Below are 21,902 nucleotides of genomic sequence, written 5' to 3'. Positions count from 1 at the left end.
AATTGAGATTGAGCCTAGCCCAAACTGATAAGATCCATGAACGTGTCTAATCAAAATCAGGTCCGATCCATATAAATATGCAATCGAATTCATTCATCCATACACAACTTGGTGCAAAAATTCAATCGAATCCTGGAAAGAAGAAGCCGCATATAACAATAATTCTTTTTTCTTTAACTTTTGATTAAAAGAACAGCACAATTTAACGGACTTGAACAAATGCCTAAAGAGTTCACAATAAAAATGTACCATATCCTCAATTGTAGGAAAATAAAGAGAACACAATTTAAAGGCAACAAAAACCACATTGATGAGAGAGTAGACCATTTGAAATACTGCATCTAAGCAGCTCCAGCGCCCTTGCCCTTCTTCCTTTGGATTTTCTTCATATAGAATTCTAGCTCTTTACCCTCCAATATGTATCTAATAATATATTAAATTGAATAATATTAGACATAACCGCATCAAAATGATAGAAAAAAACCTTATGAGCTTTATGATTCCCACAAACATACCCATCAGCTCTGCCACATTGACCTGGCCGGGAAGAAATGCATGCCAACAATCTACCAGAGCCAAATTGTTCTTCAATGTGAGCATCAAGTGTACGTTCCTTCTGGCGCTTCTCATGCTTCCTTTGCACATGGTTACTCTTCTTAGTTTCCTCGACAGCAACTTCTCCCTCCTACAGTTTATGATGTAGAATCAGTTAGAATACTCAAAACCAACCACAAGAATTACATTGACAAAAGTTGCTTAGTACACAAAAATTACACGCTGAAAGATGGAACAGCAACTCTCACACCACCTGATTAAACGGCAATACTCTTCTATACCAGTTTTGTAACAGGTATGGTTATGGACAAGACCAGAGAATGCTTTCATAGAATTACTGAATATGCAAAGACTACCCTTTCACAAATTGAATGCACTTTTCAAAGCCAAACTAAAAGACAAACAAACATCCCTACTGAAGAAATAAAAGAACAATATTTAAACAAACCCATGCAGGGTTTAAACAGTTGGAACTTAAACTGCAACCAATAATTTTGAGAAGAAAAAGGAATCATTTGAAATCTTCCTACCTCAGTAGCTTCCTTCTTAGCTGCTGTCTTCTTCTTCCTCCCAATATCAACACCATAGTGTTGAAGGTACCATTGCTTAAAGGGAGCAGCATCCACTTGAACAATAGCACTCTTTACGAGGGTCTGTGTCCTGACAAGCTCATTGTTTGAGGCATTATATACCACATCAAGAATACGGGTCTTGCGGGTGACGGCTTCGCTACCCCATGAATAGTTGCCTGTATCCAATCTCAATGCCCTCCACTTCACATTGCCTCCTCTAACACGGATTCTCCTTACAGTCTTGTTGCTAGAGAGCTTAGTATTTGCTGGCTGACGACCAAGTTCATACCTTTCAAAAGCCACCAAAAACATAAAAATTAGCAACTTAGATAAAAGCAAATCAACAAAATACAAACTGAATGAGACTATTCCCAAAAGAATTCAACCCTATGCACTCCCCAACAAACTCAAACAACAGACCTCTCAGTTCCACCTTCAAGAAAGAGGTCAAACATTAGACCCTCCATGATGACCATTGCAACACCCAAGACACGCACATAAACCTTCCATGTATAAACATATACCTGTATCAATTTGGAGTCCAATGTAACCTAAGGTCTATCTAATTACACCACACCCCTGAGAAAGGGCAAGCAACCCTGCCTAACACTATCATTTAGAAATAAATCTCATAAATTAGCTTATACAGCTCCTGAATGAAGACGCTCTTTACAGTTTCTAATAACGAACTGAACTTAAAGCTAACTCCATATTTCTTTTCTATACCCACTCAATCTATAATACCCATGATCAAAAACTTTTGAATGACCTAATACCCAAAACTAAAACAAATCTAACTAATTCAGCATTCAATATCCATAAGAAAGACCAAAAATTCCATCCATCTTATCTCATTTGCATAAAGTTTAAGGAAAGGGTATTCTCATTGTAATTCATTTAGCAGATTAACTTTTAAGAAAACAAGAACAAAAAAGAAACAAAAGAGAACAAATCGAGCAAAAACAAACGAAAATGTAAAAAAAGGAAAAAGGAAATGGGTAGAGAAGTTAAGAAGAAAATACTTTCGCTTCTTCCTCCAAGCCTTCTTCTTGCCACCAGTGGCACGCCTCTTGTGCATGGAATCCCTGGAAATACCTGAGTCAAAGATTAAAAAGAACTCATATTGAGGAGATGATAGTAAAGAGAAAATGAAGGCACAAGTTTTTAGAGTTAGGAAGTAAGAAAAGGAAGGAGGTAAAGATCGAAGTTACCCATGTTGGCTGAGCGGCGCAAAGAACTGTTTCAATTGCTCTCTTTCGTCTTACGCTCACAGCCACTGCACCAGCTAAAACCCTACCTCTGCCCGTTTTATATGCTGCGTTTCCATAAGTTGTAATTAAATGGATTTATTGTTGTGTTCGGTCCGGTCCGGTCCGGTCCTAGTCAATTTTTATTCTTTACAGGCTAAGATTCTACTTCTAGTCAAATTTATGCATGTATCGTATTAAATTATGATTTTCTTAGGCCAAATCACTGATATGGGTAAAAAGATACTGATATTAATTTATTTTAAAAAATTAAATAATGAATTTGAGCTCAATGTTTTAAATAAAAATAATTATTTTGAGAATCTTAATTTGATGATTTATATGAGACAAAATTCCGAGTTTCTTTTTAAGTTTTAGTTAATTAATGAAAAATTTAAAATAGTGAAATGATTTACAATAAAGCATTTGTACTATTGAAGAGAATTCAGTGAAAGCATTGTGAATAAGTAAATAGAACGTATCGGGAAAAGATAAAAAAAAATTTGTAGCAAATTTTGTAACACTAAGCTCAACAAAAGGTAGTATTTTGTAAGGTGGAGAAAAAGTAAGTCTGACTTGAATTAGAATGAGTAAATGTAACACTTCTTACCCGATTCAACAACTAATATATATAGGTGATGTCATGTTAACAATCTTTTTGTTTTTACAATTTTTTTTATAATACATCAATTTCACAACTTAATAAAATATCTTAAAACAATTTTAAACATATGCAAAGCTTTAAACACATTTTTAAAATAATTTGGATCATTTCCTAATTCCAAAACATAAAACTAGGTTTTGGAGCCTAAAATGATTAGAAACACAAGTTGTGCAAGTATAGTAGAGCAAGTCTTGATAGTTGGCTTGCAATTTCTTAACTATTGGCTTGCAAGTACCAATACCAAACCCCTAAGTATCAATACATGGGTGTAGAGGACCTAAAAATTAGTTTGAAAACACTTTATAACATCCCCAAACATCAAGAAATCATACCATTAAGTTCCAATTCATTTTAAAACATTACAAGCACTAATTTGAACACAAATTCATTTTAAAAATATAGTCAAATTAAATCAACGCCATAACTTATCTTGAAAATGTTAAAAGCATGATACATATAATGAAAACTTTTCAAAACTTACAAACTTAATATAAATACACTTAGTATATGTACATAATATTTCAAACTCTTTTAATAGGAATACAAAACTAAATTCTCTAAGTCCTTCAAACCTTACTCAAGAATGTGATCCTTCAAAGACATGATCTCTAGCTTCACAGAAAAAGGTCTTCCACCTACACATTTAAATCACTAGTGCGTTAAGCTCGAAAAACTTAGTGAGTACACTAAAATTTCTTACTTAACCATATATCATATTAATGCCAAGTCATTTTATGAATTATGGAGTTCAAAATTAATTTTGCTACTTACTAATGAGAATTTAGTCCCTTCACTTATTGATTCATTCACTAAGACTTAAGGAATACAATTACTGTTTCAATTAATTAACCACTTAACACACTTAAGGTGATTACCATTTGTTAGTTAGTTACTCACCTATTAAGTATTCACTTAGATTACCAAATCATTAGTTTCATTATTCATACTGTCGAAACCTCTTTTAAAATTGAGAGGGTATTTTGAAAATGGGAGTTGCCACCAACCTTTTTAGGTGTGATTGGATCACCTTATAAAATATTTTGGTCTACGAAATTATGAGAAAACGGGCTCGAGAGTCGGTTACGTGCGAGGAAGGGTTAGCACCCTCGCAACGCCCAAAATTGGTACCAAATTAAATAGTTGTGTCTTAATGTCAAAAACTTGAAAGAATTTAGAAATAAGATCTCTTTTAAAGCCGAAATAATTTGAGTTGAAAATCGAAATTCTTTTGTTCCAAAAGAATGTGAACATCACATCCAGCATGCTTGGACACGATTTCTTAAACTTTTGTAACTAAAATCATCTCGTAATTTGCAAAATCTATTAAAAAGGATACTTTAGATATTTAGACAAACAGGAAATTGCAACCTAGCCTGCTAGGGCACTATTTCCCGTATTCCTAAATAGAAAAGACATTGCCTTGTTTTTAAGATTCCTTCGGATTAAATGAAATATAAAATTTTCTAAAAAAACGATGAGGCATTTTACCTATTACAAAAGATCAATATTAGATTAATTAAACTACATACTTTAACAATTTCATGCAAAATACAAAAAGGCAGAATAGTGAATATATCAATACAAATTAAACATATATAATATTTCATGCGAATATAGTAAAGAAAATGTTAAATAATGACAAAAATCACGTAATACACATTAGTATTTCATGCAAGTATAATCACAGAAAAACAATAACACATAATAATATCTCATGCAAATATAACCTGAAGTAACATAAATAATCAATTTCTATGCAAATATGATAAACAAATAATATATAAAAATAACAAATAATTTATGAAATAAAAATTAACCTACTAAACAATAATAAATAAAAATAAACAAATTTTGAGTATATAAAATATAAGTCAAAGAAATAAAACATAGATGAAGTATAAAAATGGTTAAAACAATAAATGAGAAATGAGAAATTTTTAAAATGATTAATATATAAAACATACTATATGATATGATGACTTAATATATTTATAATAATAATATGTTAAATAGGAACAATATTTTATAACAAATTTAAAAACGTTAGATATTAAACATTATATATTTTATAAATATGCATATATTATTTAATAATAATTTTAAAAGTTTCTTAAAATATACATAATTTATAATAAAAATATAAAAAAATATAAGGAATAATATGGAATAAGATATATAACATATAATAGAATTTATAAAGAAAAAATATATAATAATATAATTAATATAATGAATAAAAATAAGATATATACTATTTATATATAACTAATATTTATAAAAATAAATAATATACACAGTACTTAAAATAAATTAAATATATAAAAAGGATTAAGATCGAATTTAAATTAAAAATCTTGGGTTAATTGCAAATAAATAAAAAAATGGGCTTAATTGAAATGCACTTTAAAAACTGAGGGACTCACTGGGCAATTAGTCCTAATTCCCAAAAACGACGTCGTTCTTCAGAATGGATTTTAATGGCCATTAGGATTAAATTGAAACAAATATAAAAGATTAGGGCCGAATTAAAATAAAAATAAAATAAAATTGTAAAGATTAAAAATGCGGAAGGACCAATTGGGCAATTAGCCCATTTACCAAAAACACGCAGATCCTCCCCGGGTCATGGGTCAACACGCGGATCCTCAGCATTAAAACGACGCTGTTTTGAAGCTTATTGTTTTAAGCTAAACCACATCGTTTTAATAAGACTATATAAGCCAAAATTTAACCTAAAATTTCATTTCCAACCCGATTTTTGAAAAAAAACAGAAAAATTCTCTGAAGGAGAGTTGAGATCTGGCCCTCGAAGCTCTGTCGAGCCTCCGTCCTGGGGCTTGCACGCGCTTACGCGCTTTCGTCAACACAGCCTCTTACGACGGCTGGAAGTTGGAAAGTCTCATTTTTCAAAGGAAATCCGTTGGTAAACTTTTCCTTTTCTTATTTAAGTACTATTTCATACGTTCATAACGAAATATATATATATAAAGTAAAAGATCACCTCTATTTTCCTCGATAGTCTGTTGGTATATTTTGTGTATGTAAACTGCCTGTATTCTATTATATGTGTATCTATCAAAAAAACGTACTTTACATCATTTTGATTTGGGCTTTTATAGCCACTGAAAATAATATTCTACATGTTTGATTTTATTCCCTACCATATTTGTATCTCCTCTGTTGTTCTTCTTTCCTTTTTTGCAGGTACCAGTGTGAAATCCGGCGACGACAGGGTGTTGATTCGTGCGCAGATTAGGGTAATCACGGCGCCGATGGAGGCGTCGATAAGGGGTCACTGAAACGTCGCAAGACGAAGGGCGTAACGTTTGGAGTTTGCGGCGCGAAGCTTCTGGAAACCCTAGGGTTTCCTGTTTTAGTTTAGGGTTTGAGCCTTATTGGGCTTTACTGATTTGGGTTTAATTGTTGGGTTTTAGTATTTGGGCTAAGGGTTTTGGGGTGTAACCGAGCATAGGCTTTGTAAATGGACTGTAAATGGACTTTATTATTTAATGAATTTTTGTTTTTTGTTTTTTATCTATTTATTTTACAGGCCCGGGCAATTTTGGGCTATTACAGCTGCCCCTCTTTGCTTATTACCGTGTAACAGGAATAGAGCAAAGATTATAAAAGGACCAAATTTGCCCGGCCTAGCCAAGTCTCGAAATCTTGATCCTCATCTTCCTCAAAGGTATTCTAATAGCTTCAAACTTGCTTCACTGTAACTCAGGAATGTTCAATCTGCTATCTTCAACCTGCTACCTGCAAAACTCAGGAACGCCAAGCCGAAATCTTTGATCTACTCCTTGCCTAATGCGGAGAGGCCAAATCTATCCTCTTCGATCTGCTCTCTGTCAAAACAGAGATGCCAAATCTGTCATCTTCGATCTGCTCTCTGTCAATACAGAGATGCCAAATCTGTCATCTTCGATCTGCTTTCTGTCAATACAGAGATGCCAAATCTGCTATCTTCGATCTGCTTTCTGTCAATACAGAGATGCCAAATCTGCTATCTTTGATCTGCTCTCTGTCAATACAGAGATGTCAAATCTGTCATCTTCGATCTGCTCTCTGTCAATACAGAGATGTCAAATCTGTCATCTTCGATCTGCTCTCTGTCAATACAGAGATGCCAAATCTATCATCTTCGATCTGCTCTCTGTCAATACAGAGATGCCAAATCTGCTATCTTTGATCTGCTCTCTGACAATACAGAGACGTCAAATCTGTCATCTTCGATCTGCTCTCTGTCAATACAGAGATGCCAAATTTGTCATCTTCGATTTGCTCTCTGTCAATACAGAGATGCCAAATCTGTCATCTTCGATCTGCTCTCTGTCAATACAGAGAAGCCAAATCTGTCATCTTTGATTTGCTCTCTGTCAATACAGAGATGCCAAATCTGCTATCGGTAATCTACATTATCCCTTAAAGGATATAACCTGTAGGATGTGTATATGCTCATGCCTGATGATTAAGATGCCATGCTCGAAGTGAGTCAAATTTTCCTACCTAGAAATATTATGATGCAAAATGTTATGAAAATGACCCCTATTTCGGACGCCCTTTATCCATTCATCCATTCGAGTTTCATCTTAAAGAATTAGTCATGCCCTACTCCTGTGTTTTGAATCCAATTGGTCATGTTGTACCATTCTTCGAATGTTACGACCTGCCGGAGACAATCCTCTCCTAGGATTGAATCATTCGAATTTCGATCATCCTTTTGTCTAAAAAAGAAATTTCCTCGTGTACCTCCGACCTTTACTCATGGGAATTCTTCAAACAATTGTTCTGTTTTAGTTTCTCGTATTATCTAGAGATTTCCGGAGTAATATGCAAATCATCATTTGTAAAAATATCTAGTTCATCAATCATTATTTCAATGCAACACACTTTATGAATAATGGAAGATAAATGATTTAATCTTGAGAATAGTTAGACAAATCATCAAAATACAACAGGAAATTAATCCAAGAATATATCTTTGAGAAGAAAAAGAATCCAAAGATAATAAATAGAACAAAAATTCGATGTCCAATCATATCACAGCTTGGACTTCTGTGTACAAATTCCATGAAGACTATTTTGAGTTTAACATGTGTTTAGAAGATCCAAAGTACTTTGTTGATGCCCCAGTATGTAACACATTCCATTTCTCATTAAATCCGGTATAGCAAAGTCACCGCATGTTTCTCAAATATTTGAGCAGCCCTTTTGGGTTTTTAACTCAAAACCCCTTTGGTCTCAAGGTGCCCTTTGCTGGTTTTCACATTGGCCTCTCCATTTTTCTTTTTTTTTTAGAAGTCTCAAAGCGCCCTTTATGGGTTTTCACTTTGTCTTCCCTTCTCTTTAGACATAATACTTCTTGACTGAGTCTAAATTCACTGGATTGGGTAAACTTTTCCCATCCATTTCTGTCAAAATCAAAGCACAACCAGAGAAAGCTTTCTTCACAACATACGGCCCTTCCCCATTCGGCATCCATTTTCCTTTGAAGTCTTTCTGTATGGGAAGGATATTTTTCAATACAAGGTCCCCTTTGTGGAATTCTCTTGGACGAACCTTCTTGTCATAGGCTCGCATCATTCGCTTCTGATATATCTGACCATGGCAAATAGCTTTTAGCCTATTTTCTTCGATCAAGTTCAATTGGTCATACCGCGATTGAATCCATTCTGCTTCATCTAGCTTTATTTCTAACAAAATTCGAAGAGAAGGTATTTCAACTTCAATGGGTAACACTGCTCCATCCCATAAACCAACAAGAAAGGAGTTGCCCCAGTAGAGGTTCTGATGGACGTTCGGTAGGCTAAGAGTGCAAATGGTAATTTCTCATGCCAATCGCTGTAGGTTTCAGTCATTTTCCCCACTATCTTCTTGATGTTTTTGTTAGCAGCTTACACTGCCCCATTCATCTTTGGGCGATATGGGGATGAATTATGATGTTTAATCTTGAATTGGCTGCAGACTTCCGCAATTGTGCTGTTGTTCAAGTTTAATGCATTGTCTGATATGATCCTCTCAGGCATTCCATACCGACGAATGATCTCTTTTTTCAAGAATCGCCCTACTGCTGACTTGGTGACACTAGCATAAGAAGCCGCCTCAACCCATTTCATGAAGTAGTCAATGACCAAAAAAATGAAACGATGCCCATTCGAAGCTTTTAGCGATATTGGCCTAATGACATCCATGCCCCACATGGAAAAGGGCCATGGAGAGGTCATAACATGTAAGGGTGAAGGTGGTACATGAATCTTGTCTCCATATATCTGGCATTTATGACATTTCTTAGCATAACTGATACAATCTCCTTCCGTAGTAGACCAATAGTATCCAAACCTCATGATTTGTCTTGCCATCGTTAATCCATTAGCATGTGTACCACAAACTCCTTCATGTACTTCTTCCAGGATTTGTTTAGCTTCTACAGCATCAACGCATCTCAAAAGTACCTGATCTTTCCTTCTTTTATAAAGGATATCCCCATCTAGCACATATTCGCAGACTAACCTTCTCAAAGTTCTTTTAACATTCTCAGTTTCCTTCTCAGGATATCTACGGTTTCTCACATACCGTAATATATCTTGATACCAAGGATGGTCATCCTTTTCCTCTTCTTCTATGTTACAGCAATGAGCTGGAACCTCCGAAATACTCATCTGAATTGGTTTCATATCCTCCTGTTTATTTGCTTTAATCATAGAAGCCAATGTCGCCAAAGCGTTCGCCATCTGATTTTCATCCTGTGGAAGATAACTGAAAGTGACGTTATCAAACTCTTCAAATATCTCCAAAACTACCTTTTGATAATTAATCAATTTGGGGTCTCTTGTCTCCCATTCACCCCTAAGCTGGTAAAATTACCAAGGCAGAATCTCCATATACTTCCAAAGTTCTAATTCCCGCTCTTTGGCCGCTCTAATCCCCATGATGCATGCTTCATATTCGGCCATGTTGTTCATACAGTCAAAATCTAATTTACATGTCAATGGATAATGATCACCATTTGGGGATGCCAAGACTGCCCCAATTCTATTGCCTACCGCATTGGATGTGCCGTCAAAGTTTATCTTCCATGGACATTTTTCAATAGTTGCCACATACATCAACTCCTCATTAGGGAAATCAAAGTTTAATGGCTCATAATCTTCTAGAGCTCTGCTCGCTAGAAATTCTGCTATCGCGCTCCCTTTTATAGCCTTTTGACTTACATAGACTATGTCAAATTCTGAAAGCAGTACCTGCCATCTTGCCATTCTTCCATTTAGGGCTGTTGACTCCATCATGTACTTTAATGGATCAAGTTTTGAAATTAGCCAAGTTGTATGATATAACATATATTGCCTCAACCTTCGAGTCATCCAGATTAAAGCACAACACAATTTCTCAATTGGTGAATATCTCATCTCACACTCTGTGAATTTCTTGCTGAGGTAATATATCGCCTTATCTTTTCTTCCTGACTCGTCATGTTGGCCAAGCACACATCCCATAGAATTACTAAACACTGATAAGTATAGAATTAATGGTCTATTTGGACTAGGCGGAGATAACACTAAAGCGTTTAACAAGTATTGCTTAACCTTATCAAAAGCATTCTGGCATTTCTCGTCCCAAGTACCTTGGTTGTGTTTTCTAAGGAGGCGAAATATAGGATCACATTTCTCGGTTAATAGTGAAATAAACCGAGCTATATAATTCAATCTTCCAAGAAAACCCCAAACTTCTTTCTGAGTACGTGGTGGAGGCAATTCTCGTATGGCTCTTACCTTGTCTGACTCAACTTCAATTCCTTTTTTACTGACCACAAAACCTAATAACTTTCCCGACCTAGCTCCGAAGATGCACTTTGCCGGATTAAGCTTCAACTGAAATTTCCTTAATCTCAGGAACAACTTCCTCAAAACTTCAATATGTTCCTTCTCTGTTCGAGATTTAGCAATCATGTCATCAACATACACCTCAATCTCCTTATGCATCATATCGTGAAATAAAGTCACCATAGCCCTTTGGTATGTTGCCCCTACATTCTTCAACCCAAAGGGCATTACCTTGTAACAAAAGGTGCCCCACAATGTTATGAAGGTGGTTTTATCCATGTCTTTAGAATGCATCTTTATCTGATTGTACCCCGAGAAACCATCCATAAAGGAGAACAACAAATATCCCACTGTATTATCCACCAAAGTGTCGATGTGCGATAAAGGAAAGTTGTCATTTGGGCTGGCTTTATTCAGATCTCTATAATCAACACACATTCGTACCTTCCCATCCTTCTTAGGGACAGACACAATGTTGGCCACCCATTCTGAATACTTAACCTCTTGTAAGAATCCAACATCAAACTGTTTTTTGACTTCATCTTTTATTTTCAACACAATATCAGGCCTCATCCTTCGCAATTTTTGTTGGACTGGCTTGCAATCTTGTCTTATAGAGAGACGATATACCACGATATCAGTATTCAAACCCGGTATATCCTCATATGACTATGCAAAGATATCTTTGAATTCTCGTAGTAGCTCAACAAGACATTGTCTTGTTTCCTTAGCAATATGTATGCTAATTTTCACCTCCTTCCCTTCTTCCAAGGCTACATTCTCTATTGCCTCTTTCTCACAGGGTAGGATTTGTTTCTCCTCTTGTTTCACCATTATCAACAGATCTGGAGACATATCACAATCCCTGTCATCTTCAAAATCCTAAAGTTCTTCTAAACACATGTCTTGCTTAAAAGAGAATCTAGGATTCGTAGTATCAGTGCTCATGTCATTGATATCTAGGGGCCTGCAGCGTACGAAAGAATGTACAAAGAATGAATGAATTTATTTATGTTGTGAATGAATGGAAAATATTTGAAAGAATTTAAGTGTCAAAAGAATATTGAACGATATAAAAGAATATTCACTTGAATCGATAACCAAAGTTGCGTTTTATTGAAATGTAAATATCCGAACATGAGCCTATTTTACAAATGAAATCTTATTACCCCTAGGCTTTAGAGTAATAAAAGTGTTCTGAAAATTACTCTGAAGAATCTTTAAAAACTACAGGAAGTTCTTCTGAAACTTAATTGTTTAAAGAGCTTCCCAGTTCGTAAGGGCGAATGCCCTCAAGGTTTCCTCGTTCAGACTCTTCATTATACACAGCATTAATATGATAACCTCCTTTTTCGAGCAATCCTCTCTCAGGGTGAATGATCCCTCCTGATATAAAGGTTTGAGATATATGGGGGAATGTCATCAGTTCCCACTCTACCTCTCTTCCATCTAAACGCGCCCTTCTTCTCTCTTGGCGCTTCTCTATTTCTTTCCTCCTCTGCTTGTAATCTGGCCTGAAACCCAAGCCAAAACGGTCTCTCTTCTTCTTTAGCTCAGGACCTTGAATCCCTCATTGGAGATATCTTCCCAATCCTTTTCCTGGCAAGGCTCCTTTCCCCACTGTCATCTGCAAACTCATTCTTGTGGTTCTGGATATCCTGGGCACCGGCACCTCATTCCCCTCTGAGATGAATGTTGCATTGACGAATTCTAATGAACGAAAAGAGCATTCAGTGGCCTCCCTATTTGCTTTCACATAAGGTGCATCACTGGTAACTGTCGCTATAATGTCTTCCTTCGCATTTATGGTGACCAGCCGTCCATCGGCTACTAACTTCAATTTTTGGTGTAAAAATAAGGGCACCGCTCCTGCCGAATGTATCCAAGGTCTCCCTAAGAGGAAATTGTAAGAGGGCTTGATGTCCACTACTAAAAAGTCCACCTCATACGTGTTTGGCCCAATCATCAAAGGAATATCAATTCTTCCCATGACCTTTCTCTCCGTGCTATCAAATGCTCTCACTACATTATGGCATGTTTTCATGTGAGAACTGTCAATGGGTAATCTGTTCAATGTGGAAAGCAGCATGACATTTAAGGCTGACCCATTATCAATAAGCACACTCGGCAATGTATATCATTTGCAACGAGTGGTAATGTGCAAAGCCTTAGCTGATCCCATACCTCTAGGTGGAATTTCATCGTCGTTGAAATAAATAAAATTGTCAGCACTTATGTTACTAACCAATCGATCCAACTTGTTGATAGATATATCATTAGTAACATAAGTCTCGTTGAGCACATTCATTAATGCCTCACGATGTACCTCTGAACTCAGAAGCAAAGCCAATACTAATATACGAGCTGGTTGTTTGCACAATTGCTTAACTATGCTGTACTCACTGTGTTTCAAGAATTTTAGAAATTCTCTGGCTTCTTCTTCCTTCACTGGCTCATTAACCAATATTTCAGTCCCCTTTTCTTTGTCAAAAGCTTTTGCTTTTACGGGCTCAACTCTAACGCCTTCTGCATCATAACGCTTTCCACTTCGTGTATAAGAACCCTCACTTTGAGCCTCCTTAGAAGCACTAGCTATATTCTCTTTCTCCGGCATTGTCACATTGCAGTTATAATTCCAAGGCACCCTCTTGTTATCCTTATAAGGAAAGGAAGCAGGTTTATGAATAATGACTTTCGGTACCATTGGTACTTCAACTTCATTATTTCTTGGTTAATGATCCTTGGCCAATTTTGATTCTTCGGTCCATCTTCTAATGTACATATACATCCCTTGTATGAGCCAGCTTCATAAAATTCCAGCTCCTTGTTATCCTTAAGGCTTTGTACCAAGGCCTTAAACTCGTCACACTCCTGGATCTCGTGCCCTTCTTTAGCATGGAACTCGCAGTAGTTCCTCATTCCTTTATTCCTTTCTTTAGAGATTATCATCTCTCTGTTCACCATTTCCTCCCAAAATTGTTTTTATCGGCGTTCTCAGCTTGATCACATCCTCTTTGATCTTTCTCATGTCAGTGTTCCCAATTGCATTTACCCCTTGATCACCATGATTTGGCAACGCGTTCTCTGTACTAGGGGTGTCATCAACTTTTACGACCCCCATCTTGATTAGTATTTCCACTGCCTTTTTAAAACCAGTGCAATTTTCAATTGAATGCCCCGATATTCCCATATGGTATTCACATTTGGCGTTTGCATCATACCATTTGGGATATGGGGGTTGTAACAGTTTCAAATGAAAAGGAGCTATTGCATGCACATTGAATAAACTTTGATAAAGCTCCCGATACGTCACTAGGATAGGCGTAAATGAGACCTTTTCAGAATTTTGTCTCAAACCAGATCCCTGTTTTTGAGAATCTTGTTGCCCATCTGTAGTTACTCTGGGCTGACTAACCGTAACTGCTTTTGGATTATAACTACTCGTATTGTTCACCTCATTATCTTTCCTCCGTGGGGTCGATCTTTTGGCAATTTCCCCCTCTATCTTGCCACCCCTTATGGTATTCTCAATCATTTCTACTACCATAACTATATCAGCAAAACTCTTGGTGGTACTTCCAATCATGTGAGTAATGAATGGGGCCTTCAAAGTGTTGATAAACAACATGGTAGTTTCTTTCTCCAAGAGCTGTGGTTGAACTTGCATGGCAACCTCCCTCCACCTCTGTGCATATTGCCTAAAGCTCTCATTAGGCTTCTTTTCCATATTTTGCAAAGTGATCCTATCAGGAGTCATGTCAGTCACGTGATTATATTGCTGCATAAAGGCTTGCGCTAAGTCTCTCCAAGAACCGATCCTTGCGTGACTTAGTTAATTATACCACCTAGCCCCTGCCCCAACCAAACTATCTTGAAAACAATGGATCAATAATTGATCATTGTTTACATAGCCAGTCATCCGTCTATAGAACATGGTGATATGGGCTTCAAGGCAAGTAGTCCCATTGTACTTCTCCAATTCCGGCATTTTGAACTTGTGGGGAAGTACCAAATCTGGGACCACACTCAAGTCCTTAGGATCAATTCCCTGACGATTATCAGCATTTTCTAGTACCTTAAATTTTTCCTGTAACCATCTGCAACGTTCCTCTAATTGCCTTAATGATTTGAGTCTCATCTCTTCCTTCTTCGCTACATCTAAATCAGGGATGACTGGATTGGCAGGGTTATCTCCTGGGTTAAATCCCGAACCAGTTTGAAAATTTATGGGTATTCCAACGTCAACTTGCCCATGTTGAGATCTTATTGTGATGGACGGCCTTCGGGGATACGCCTCAGGTTGAGTTTGTGCATGGGGTGGAGTAAAACCCGAAGGATGGTCCTCATTATCCTCTTCAGTGATAGTCATAGGGGCTTTTCCTTTATCTATTGCCCCTTTTAGTAACTGAGCCATTTTAGCCATCATATTCCTTTGGGCTTCAAACATTTGATCTTTCATCTCCTGTTGAATTTTCACCAAATTTTCTTGTAACTGCTCTTTCATTTCTTTCTGGATCTACTCAAGTCTTTTATCCATATTCTTTGTCTTAGTGCGTGTACCGTAAGGATGTGTTGCTTCCAAATTTTTTTTTCTCACTCTCTTTTTCTCCTTAATAATTTTAACTTAATTAGGGTCTTTCTATAAATTTGAATGCATATGATACAATGAGATGCAAATGCAAGAATGTAAAAAGATATCGATTCTAATTCAGTTTCTTTTAGAAAACGTTATTTAAGAAACAAAAATCTTTACACAAAACGGATTATAAATACGCCTTTGCCCTCAGGCCCAAAGTTTTAACCCTATCCAATAACAAAGCTAACTCTAGACCTCTATCTGACACTAACTCATACTTTGTACTAAATACATTAGCTTGCACTGGCAAGTCTTGCAAATGATCAGCAACCTCTTGAATCTGTACTATAGCTTCTCCCATGAGGTAGTCCCTATCTCTGACTTGATCCTGAAAATGGTGAAGCTCTCCCTTCCAATGTTCTTCTCTTGCCTCTAGCTGCTCAATCCGTAGCTCACAGTCCTATAGTGCTGCTTCCAGCCCTCCAATACTGTGCTTCATTTCCTCGATCTTATCCAGGCTTACCTTTAACTCGATCGCAGAGTTACGACTTCGGTAATGATGAAGAGATCGTCCAAGCTCAGTCACCTTAGCTTTTAATCCTTGATTCTCCTTCTCTAAGGCCTGATTATGCGCTTGCATCTTTTGGAACATCTTCTCCCAATATTCGAATTTGGCTCTTTCTTCTTGAACCTCTTGTTGCCACTGCTCTGAAGACTTCCCCAATCTAGCTCTCTTCAATGATAGCTGTGTCTTCTTATACTACATCTTCAAGTCATCTCGGTCTTCCTCAATCTTCCTCTTTTCTCTCCTTACTTTTTCGACCTCGATTTTTTGAATGTCGACGTCTAAGCTTAGGTACATCTTTTCCTCATCGAGCCTCTCTATCTTTCTTCCAAGCTCCAAACTCTTCCTTTCAAACTTTTGCTTTATGACCTCTAACTCTGATGGAATCACTCGTAAATTCTCCTCCATTGATCGAGCAGCTTCTAAACTTGGTCTAGGGATGTTATCGTTGACCCTCTTACTAAAGCACCCTTTGTATTCGAAAGTTTTCATCGGTCTTTTAGTCAGAATCTTCAATAGCAGACCTTCTTCCAAGCCTTGGAAATTTCTCGCATCTTCTTCTTATAATGATCCGTTTTATATGAGAAGTCACTTTGAGCTAGCCCTTGTATTGCCGGTATAAACTGCTCTGCCTTGTATTACCTTAGGACAAGTAATGGTGCATAACCAACAACCCCCTAAATTCCAAGAAGAGCTACCCAATCAAAGTTCCCACAACGATAAAGGATTTCACTAGGAGTCATCCAAGGGGCTTTCCATATAACATCTTCTTCTCGGAGGTTCTGAAGTATTTCTATCCACCTTTCCTCTATAATGTCATCCGTTCTCGGTGTAGCTGCTGCATCCTTTAGCAAAGAATAGTCTTTAAAGAACACTCGAAAGGAACCTTATCAACCTTCTAAAAGTGACTGTGGAACCAAACTAACAACAACTGTGCACATCCAATAATCTACCTTCCCCGACTCTTCGACATACATTCAAGGATTTAAATGTTTCTGCTAGGATCACAGGCACAGGTGTATTCTACTTACCTAATCGATCGAATAAATCCGCGACTGCTTCATCTACGTGTCCCATAGCCTTTGGGAAAATCACCAAACCATAAATACTTAAGGCCAAGACATCAACCCTCATCTTCACATCTGGGTGTGCCAATATTAAATCCTTCAAACTTGCCCACGGAATGTATTTACCATTACCTTTTTGTTGGATTCGAGCTGCGGCCCACTGTTCACTCATCCCTGTGATCATCATCAATTTCTTTATGAAAGTCAGGAGATTAGCAGCCCTGACATAAGCTTTATTACCTTGAATTTTCGGACAAAGAAGCAAAGTTGTATACTCCTCCAAAGTTGGCACTAAGTCTACCTCTCCAAATGTAAAACAACTATAAGCAGGGTTCCAAAATTGTACAATAGCTCGAAATAAAAGCTTATCCACCTTGATGTCCAACAAATAGGGAAGATCTCCATAAGTCTGATAGAAAAGTTGCTTAGCCTCATCATCCCATTGGGCCCAAATGTCTCTCAACTCCTGAAACTCATTCTGTGTTGAATTAATACGAGTGAAGTCTCATAACTCTGATGTATACCCTTCAGTGACACTATCTCCCTTCTCTAACTGGATTTTCTTTGACCACGCACAAATAGAAGCGTTGTCCTCCACTTTATCAAGATATTCGTTCCTCATTACAAAACTTTCTAACCCAGAAATCGAACCGTGAATCGATACCTTTAAATGTTGAATTACATGCAATGGTAGCCAAAATAAAATAAGTTAGTATCGTATAAAAGTATAACAAACAAGAACTTATAAGGGTAGCTTACTAAAGGTTATCACTATACTCCCTAGGGTAAGCGCTTGAAGTTCACTATATGAGTTTTAGTTCTAAAGCAAGGGTACCTGAACTAGCAGATTCCTCGGTCCTCACCCATTATAGGCTTATACGGACCAAGTTCGGTTCAGGGGGACACATTTCCCTATGGCCATACGGAGATGAAAATCTCATGAAGACATAGGTACGGATGTATCCCGAAAGTAATCCACTAGCCCATACGGAGGTGAAAACCTCATGAAAGCGTAGCTTCTCACTCTCACTTAAAGGTGCGACCACAGCGGTCATGCAAATGCAATGTGTGTGAGAACAAAATAACAAACATATGCAACAAACACATGTAAAAAGATCAATATGTTAAAATTTTTCCAAACTTCCGACATTAAGACAAAAAATAATCAATTTCTTGGCTTGACTCTCTTATTGTCTCCAGCGGAGTCGCCAAGCTGTCCAAACCTCTTTTCAAATTGAGAGGGTATTTTGAAAACGGGAGTCGCCACCAACCTTTTTAGGTGTGAATGGATCACCTTATAACATAGTTTGGTCTACGAAATTATGAGAAAACGGGCTCGGGAGTCGGTTACGTGCGAGGAAGGGTTAGCACCCTCGCAACGCCCCAAAATTGGTACCAAATTAAATAGTTGTGTCTTAATGTCAAAAACTTGAAAGAATTTAGAAATAAGATCTCTTTTAAAGCCGAAATAAATTGAGTTGAAAATCGAAATTCTTTCGTTCCAAAAGAATGTGAACATCACATCCAGCATGATTGGACACGATATTCTTAAACTTTTGTAACTAAAATCATCTCGTAACTTACAAAATCTATTAAAAAGGATACTTTAGATATTTAGACAAACGGAAAATCGCAACCCAGCATGTTAGGGCACTATTTCCCGAATTCCTAAATACAAAAGACATTGCCTTGTTTTTAAGATTCCTTCGAATTAAATGAAATATAAAATTTTCTAAAAAAACGATGAGGCATTTTACCTATTACAAAAGATCAATATTAGATTAATTAAACTACATACTTTAACAATTTCATGAAAAATACAAAATGACTGAATAGTGAATATATCAATACAAATTAAACATATATAATAATATTTCATGCGAATATAGTATAGAAAATGTTAAATAATGACAAAAATCACGTAATACACATTAGTATTTCATGCAAGTATAATCACAGAAAAATAATGAGCATAATATAGATTTCATAACACATACATAATAATATCTCATAATAATTTCTATGCAAATATGATAAACAAATAATATATAAAAATAACAAATAATTTATGAAATAAAAATTAACCTACTAAACAATAATAAATAAAAATAAACAAATTTTGAGTATATAAAATATAAGTCAAAGAAATAAAACATAGATGAACTATAAAAATGGTTAAAATAATAAATGAGAAATGAGAAATTTTTAAAATGATTAATATATAAAACATACTATATGATATGATTACTTAATATATTTATAATAATAATATGTTAAATAGGAACAAGATTTTATAACAAATTTAAAAACGTTAGATATTAAACATTATATATTTTATAAATATGCATATATTATTTAATAATAATTTTAAAGGTTTCTTAAAATATACATAATTTATAATAAAAATATAAAAAAATATAAGGAATAATATGCAATAAGATATATAACATATAATAGAATTTATAAAGAAAAAATATATAATAATATAATTAATATAATGAATAAAAATAAGATATATACTATTTATATATAACTAATATTTATAAAAATAAATAATATACACAGTATTTAAAATAAATTAAATATATAAAAAGGATTAAGATCGAATTTAAATTAAAAATCTTGGGTTAATTGCAAATAAATAAAAAAAGGGCTTAATTGAAATGCACTTTAAAAACTGAGGGACTCACTAGGCAATTAGCCCTAATTCCCCAAAACTACGTCGTTCTTCAGAATGGATTTTAATGGCCATTAGGATTAAATTGAATCAAATATAAAAGATTAGGGCCGAATTAAAATAAAAATAAAATGAAATTGTAAAGATTAAAAATGCGGAAGGACCAATTGGGAATTAGCCCATTTACCAAAAACACGCAGATCCTCCCCCGGGTCATGGGTCAACACGCGGATCCTCAGCATTAAAACGATGCTGTTTTGAAGCTTATTGTTTTAAGCTAAACGACATAGTTTTAATAAGGCTATATAAGCCAAATTTTAACCTAAAATTTCATTTCTAACCCGATTTTTGAAAAAAAACAGAAAAATTCTCTGAAGGAGAGTTGAGATCTGGCCCTCGGAGCTCTGTCGAGCCTTTTCCTTTCCTTTATCGGATTTAGTTCCCCTTTGCTCTTGAGCTTAATTTAACAAATAAATTGATTTAATCATTTTGAACATCAAAGAGAAATTTAAGGTACTTAGCCCATATATATTAGGCATTAGAGTCATATATGTATGAAATCATGAATCAAATTCAACATATTAGCCAATATTCTCCTTTAGCCGATTTTCTAAGTCAAGATAAAGCCATCAATATGCTTACCTATAGCCGAACGTACAACATCAATCTATGTATTCATTCATGTGGCCGAATATGCATGTCTATGTTGAGGCCGATTATATACTTAATACATTCTACAAATATTGTTACTTGTATTGACTAAATACCATTTTGTTTCAAGTTCAAAACTCGGCTAATACACATATATACACTAGTAATCAAATACTAACATTTGCACTTCACCTTAATAGCTAGCTTAGCAAACCTTAATTTAACATATAATTGTTCATAACACAATTAAAGCATCCTCTCCATTCCATCAATTCAAAACACATACATTACTCAACAATATTCAAAATCATATTCGGCCTTAGTACACACTTGTTAGCCGATTTTTCTCCATTTAGCAACTAATGCACATATGTGCTCATTTGTTAGACTCTACTTCACCTAACTACCATTTCTCATCCAAATAACATGAACAACAACCATTTCTTGAACATTATCTCATGACCGATTACTCATGTTACCAACAAGATCCAAAATTTGGACATGGGCTAACTAAGGGACTTAGTAACTAGCTTAATACATTCAACAATTTCAAAAGCTACCATGAATTACATACCTTATTCAAGACTAGAAGGAGTGGCCGAATATTTGCTTCCCCTTCCCCTTTCTTCTTAGCATTTTCGGCCAAGGATGTTAAAAGATGAACACTTTTTTTTTCTTTTCTTTGTTTTATTCACTTAATTAGTTTAACACCCCTTTTTCTTTATTTTTTTTATAATTTATGCCATTAATACATTATTTTATTGTTATTACCCATCACATTTTGTCTATCCTCATTGTCATGGCCGGCCACTACTATCAAAGTGGGGCAATTGACATGCAAGTCCACCCTTTTGATTACATGTACTAATAGATCCTTATAGATTAACCTATCACATTTCAAAAGTGTCACACATAAGTCCTATTAACTAAATTCACATGCAATTAATTAAATCGAAGCTTAAAACTTTCACACACTCATATTCACATATTTTAGACAATAAATATTATACTCAAATACTTCGGTGACTCGGTTTAGCGGCCCCGAAACCACTTTCCGACTAGGGTCAATTTAGGGCTGTCACAAAAATTCACATTCAGGTTTCCTAATTCAAATAACATTTAATACAAAGTTTACTTCCTTAAGCCATTGTCTCTCAATATGTTGACATTTAAGCTCAACTCATGGCCATTACCTCATTATGTAAGTCATATTTCTTATTACCCATTTCTTTTTTGGAGTTATACGCATTCATAAGTTTTTCTCTCCAATTAAGTATTATGTCTTATAGTTTAACTTAATGTCAAACACATAATCATTTAGCTTGTTGGAAAAATACAGTTTAGAAAACATTTTTAAAACACAATGAAATTTTTAATTTTTTTTCTAAATTTGAACATTTTTTATATTTATAGCAATAAAACCTTTTACTCGAATTATACTTGTGTGTTTTGAATAGGTGGAATAGGTTGTTCTCAGGTTTCAAGTTGTAATATCCCTGAAACCC

The 21,902-nt window shown here is 35.5% G+C and overlaps 1 protein-coding gene across 1 annotated transcript; it reads right to left on the bottom strand.

The window, feature by feature from the left end:
* Window positions 1-153: 153 nt before the first annotated feature.
* LOC107952710 (40S ribosomal protein S8) lies at window positions 154-2,546 on the bottom strand. Its single transcript, XM_016887872.2, has 5 exons — window positions 2,339-2,546; window positions 2,150-2,222; window positions 1,086-1,416; window positions 516-685; window positions 154-423 (listed from the first exon to the last, which is right to left on the bottom strand). Exons 1-5 carry the CDS (start codon window positions 2,340-2,342, stop codon window positions 342-344), a joined length of 660 nt encoding a protein of 219 aa, XP_016743361.1. The 5' UTR covers window positions 2,343-2,546; the 3' UTR covers window positions 154-341.
* Window positions 2,547-21,902: the final 19,356 nt, after the last annotated feature.

This window comes from Gossypium hirsutum, chromosome A07 (genome assembly GCF_007990345.1).
Source record: "Gossypium hirsutum isolate 1008001.06 chromosome A07, Gossypium_hirsutum_v2.1, whole genome shotgun sequence".
In the NCBI taxonomy this organism is placed as follows: domain Eukaryota; kingdom Viridiplantae; phylum Streptophyta; class Magnoliopsida; order Malvales; family Malvaceae; genus Gossypium; species Gossypium hirsutum.
Note: the sequence above shows the minus strand (reverse complement) of the source record. Positions and strands in the feature narration are given on the sequence as shown.

What these genes read in the sequence shown, in the direction of transcription:
- LOC107952710 (XM_016887872.2), bottom strand. An exon ending in GCTTGGAGGAAGAAGCGAAA is followed by an intron (nt 1,417 to 2,149) that starts GTATTTTCTTCT and finishes GGCTTTTGAAAG; the next exon opens with GTATGAACTTGGTCGTCAGC. An exon ending in CTAAGAAGGAAGCTACTGAG is followed by an intron (nt 686 to 1,085) that starts GTAGGAAGATTT and finishes CATAAACTGTAG; the next exon opens with GAGGGAGAAGTTGCTGTCGA.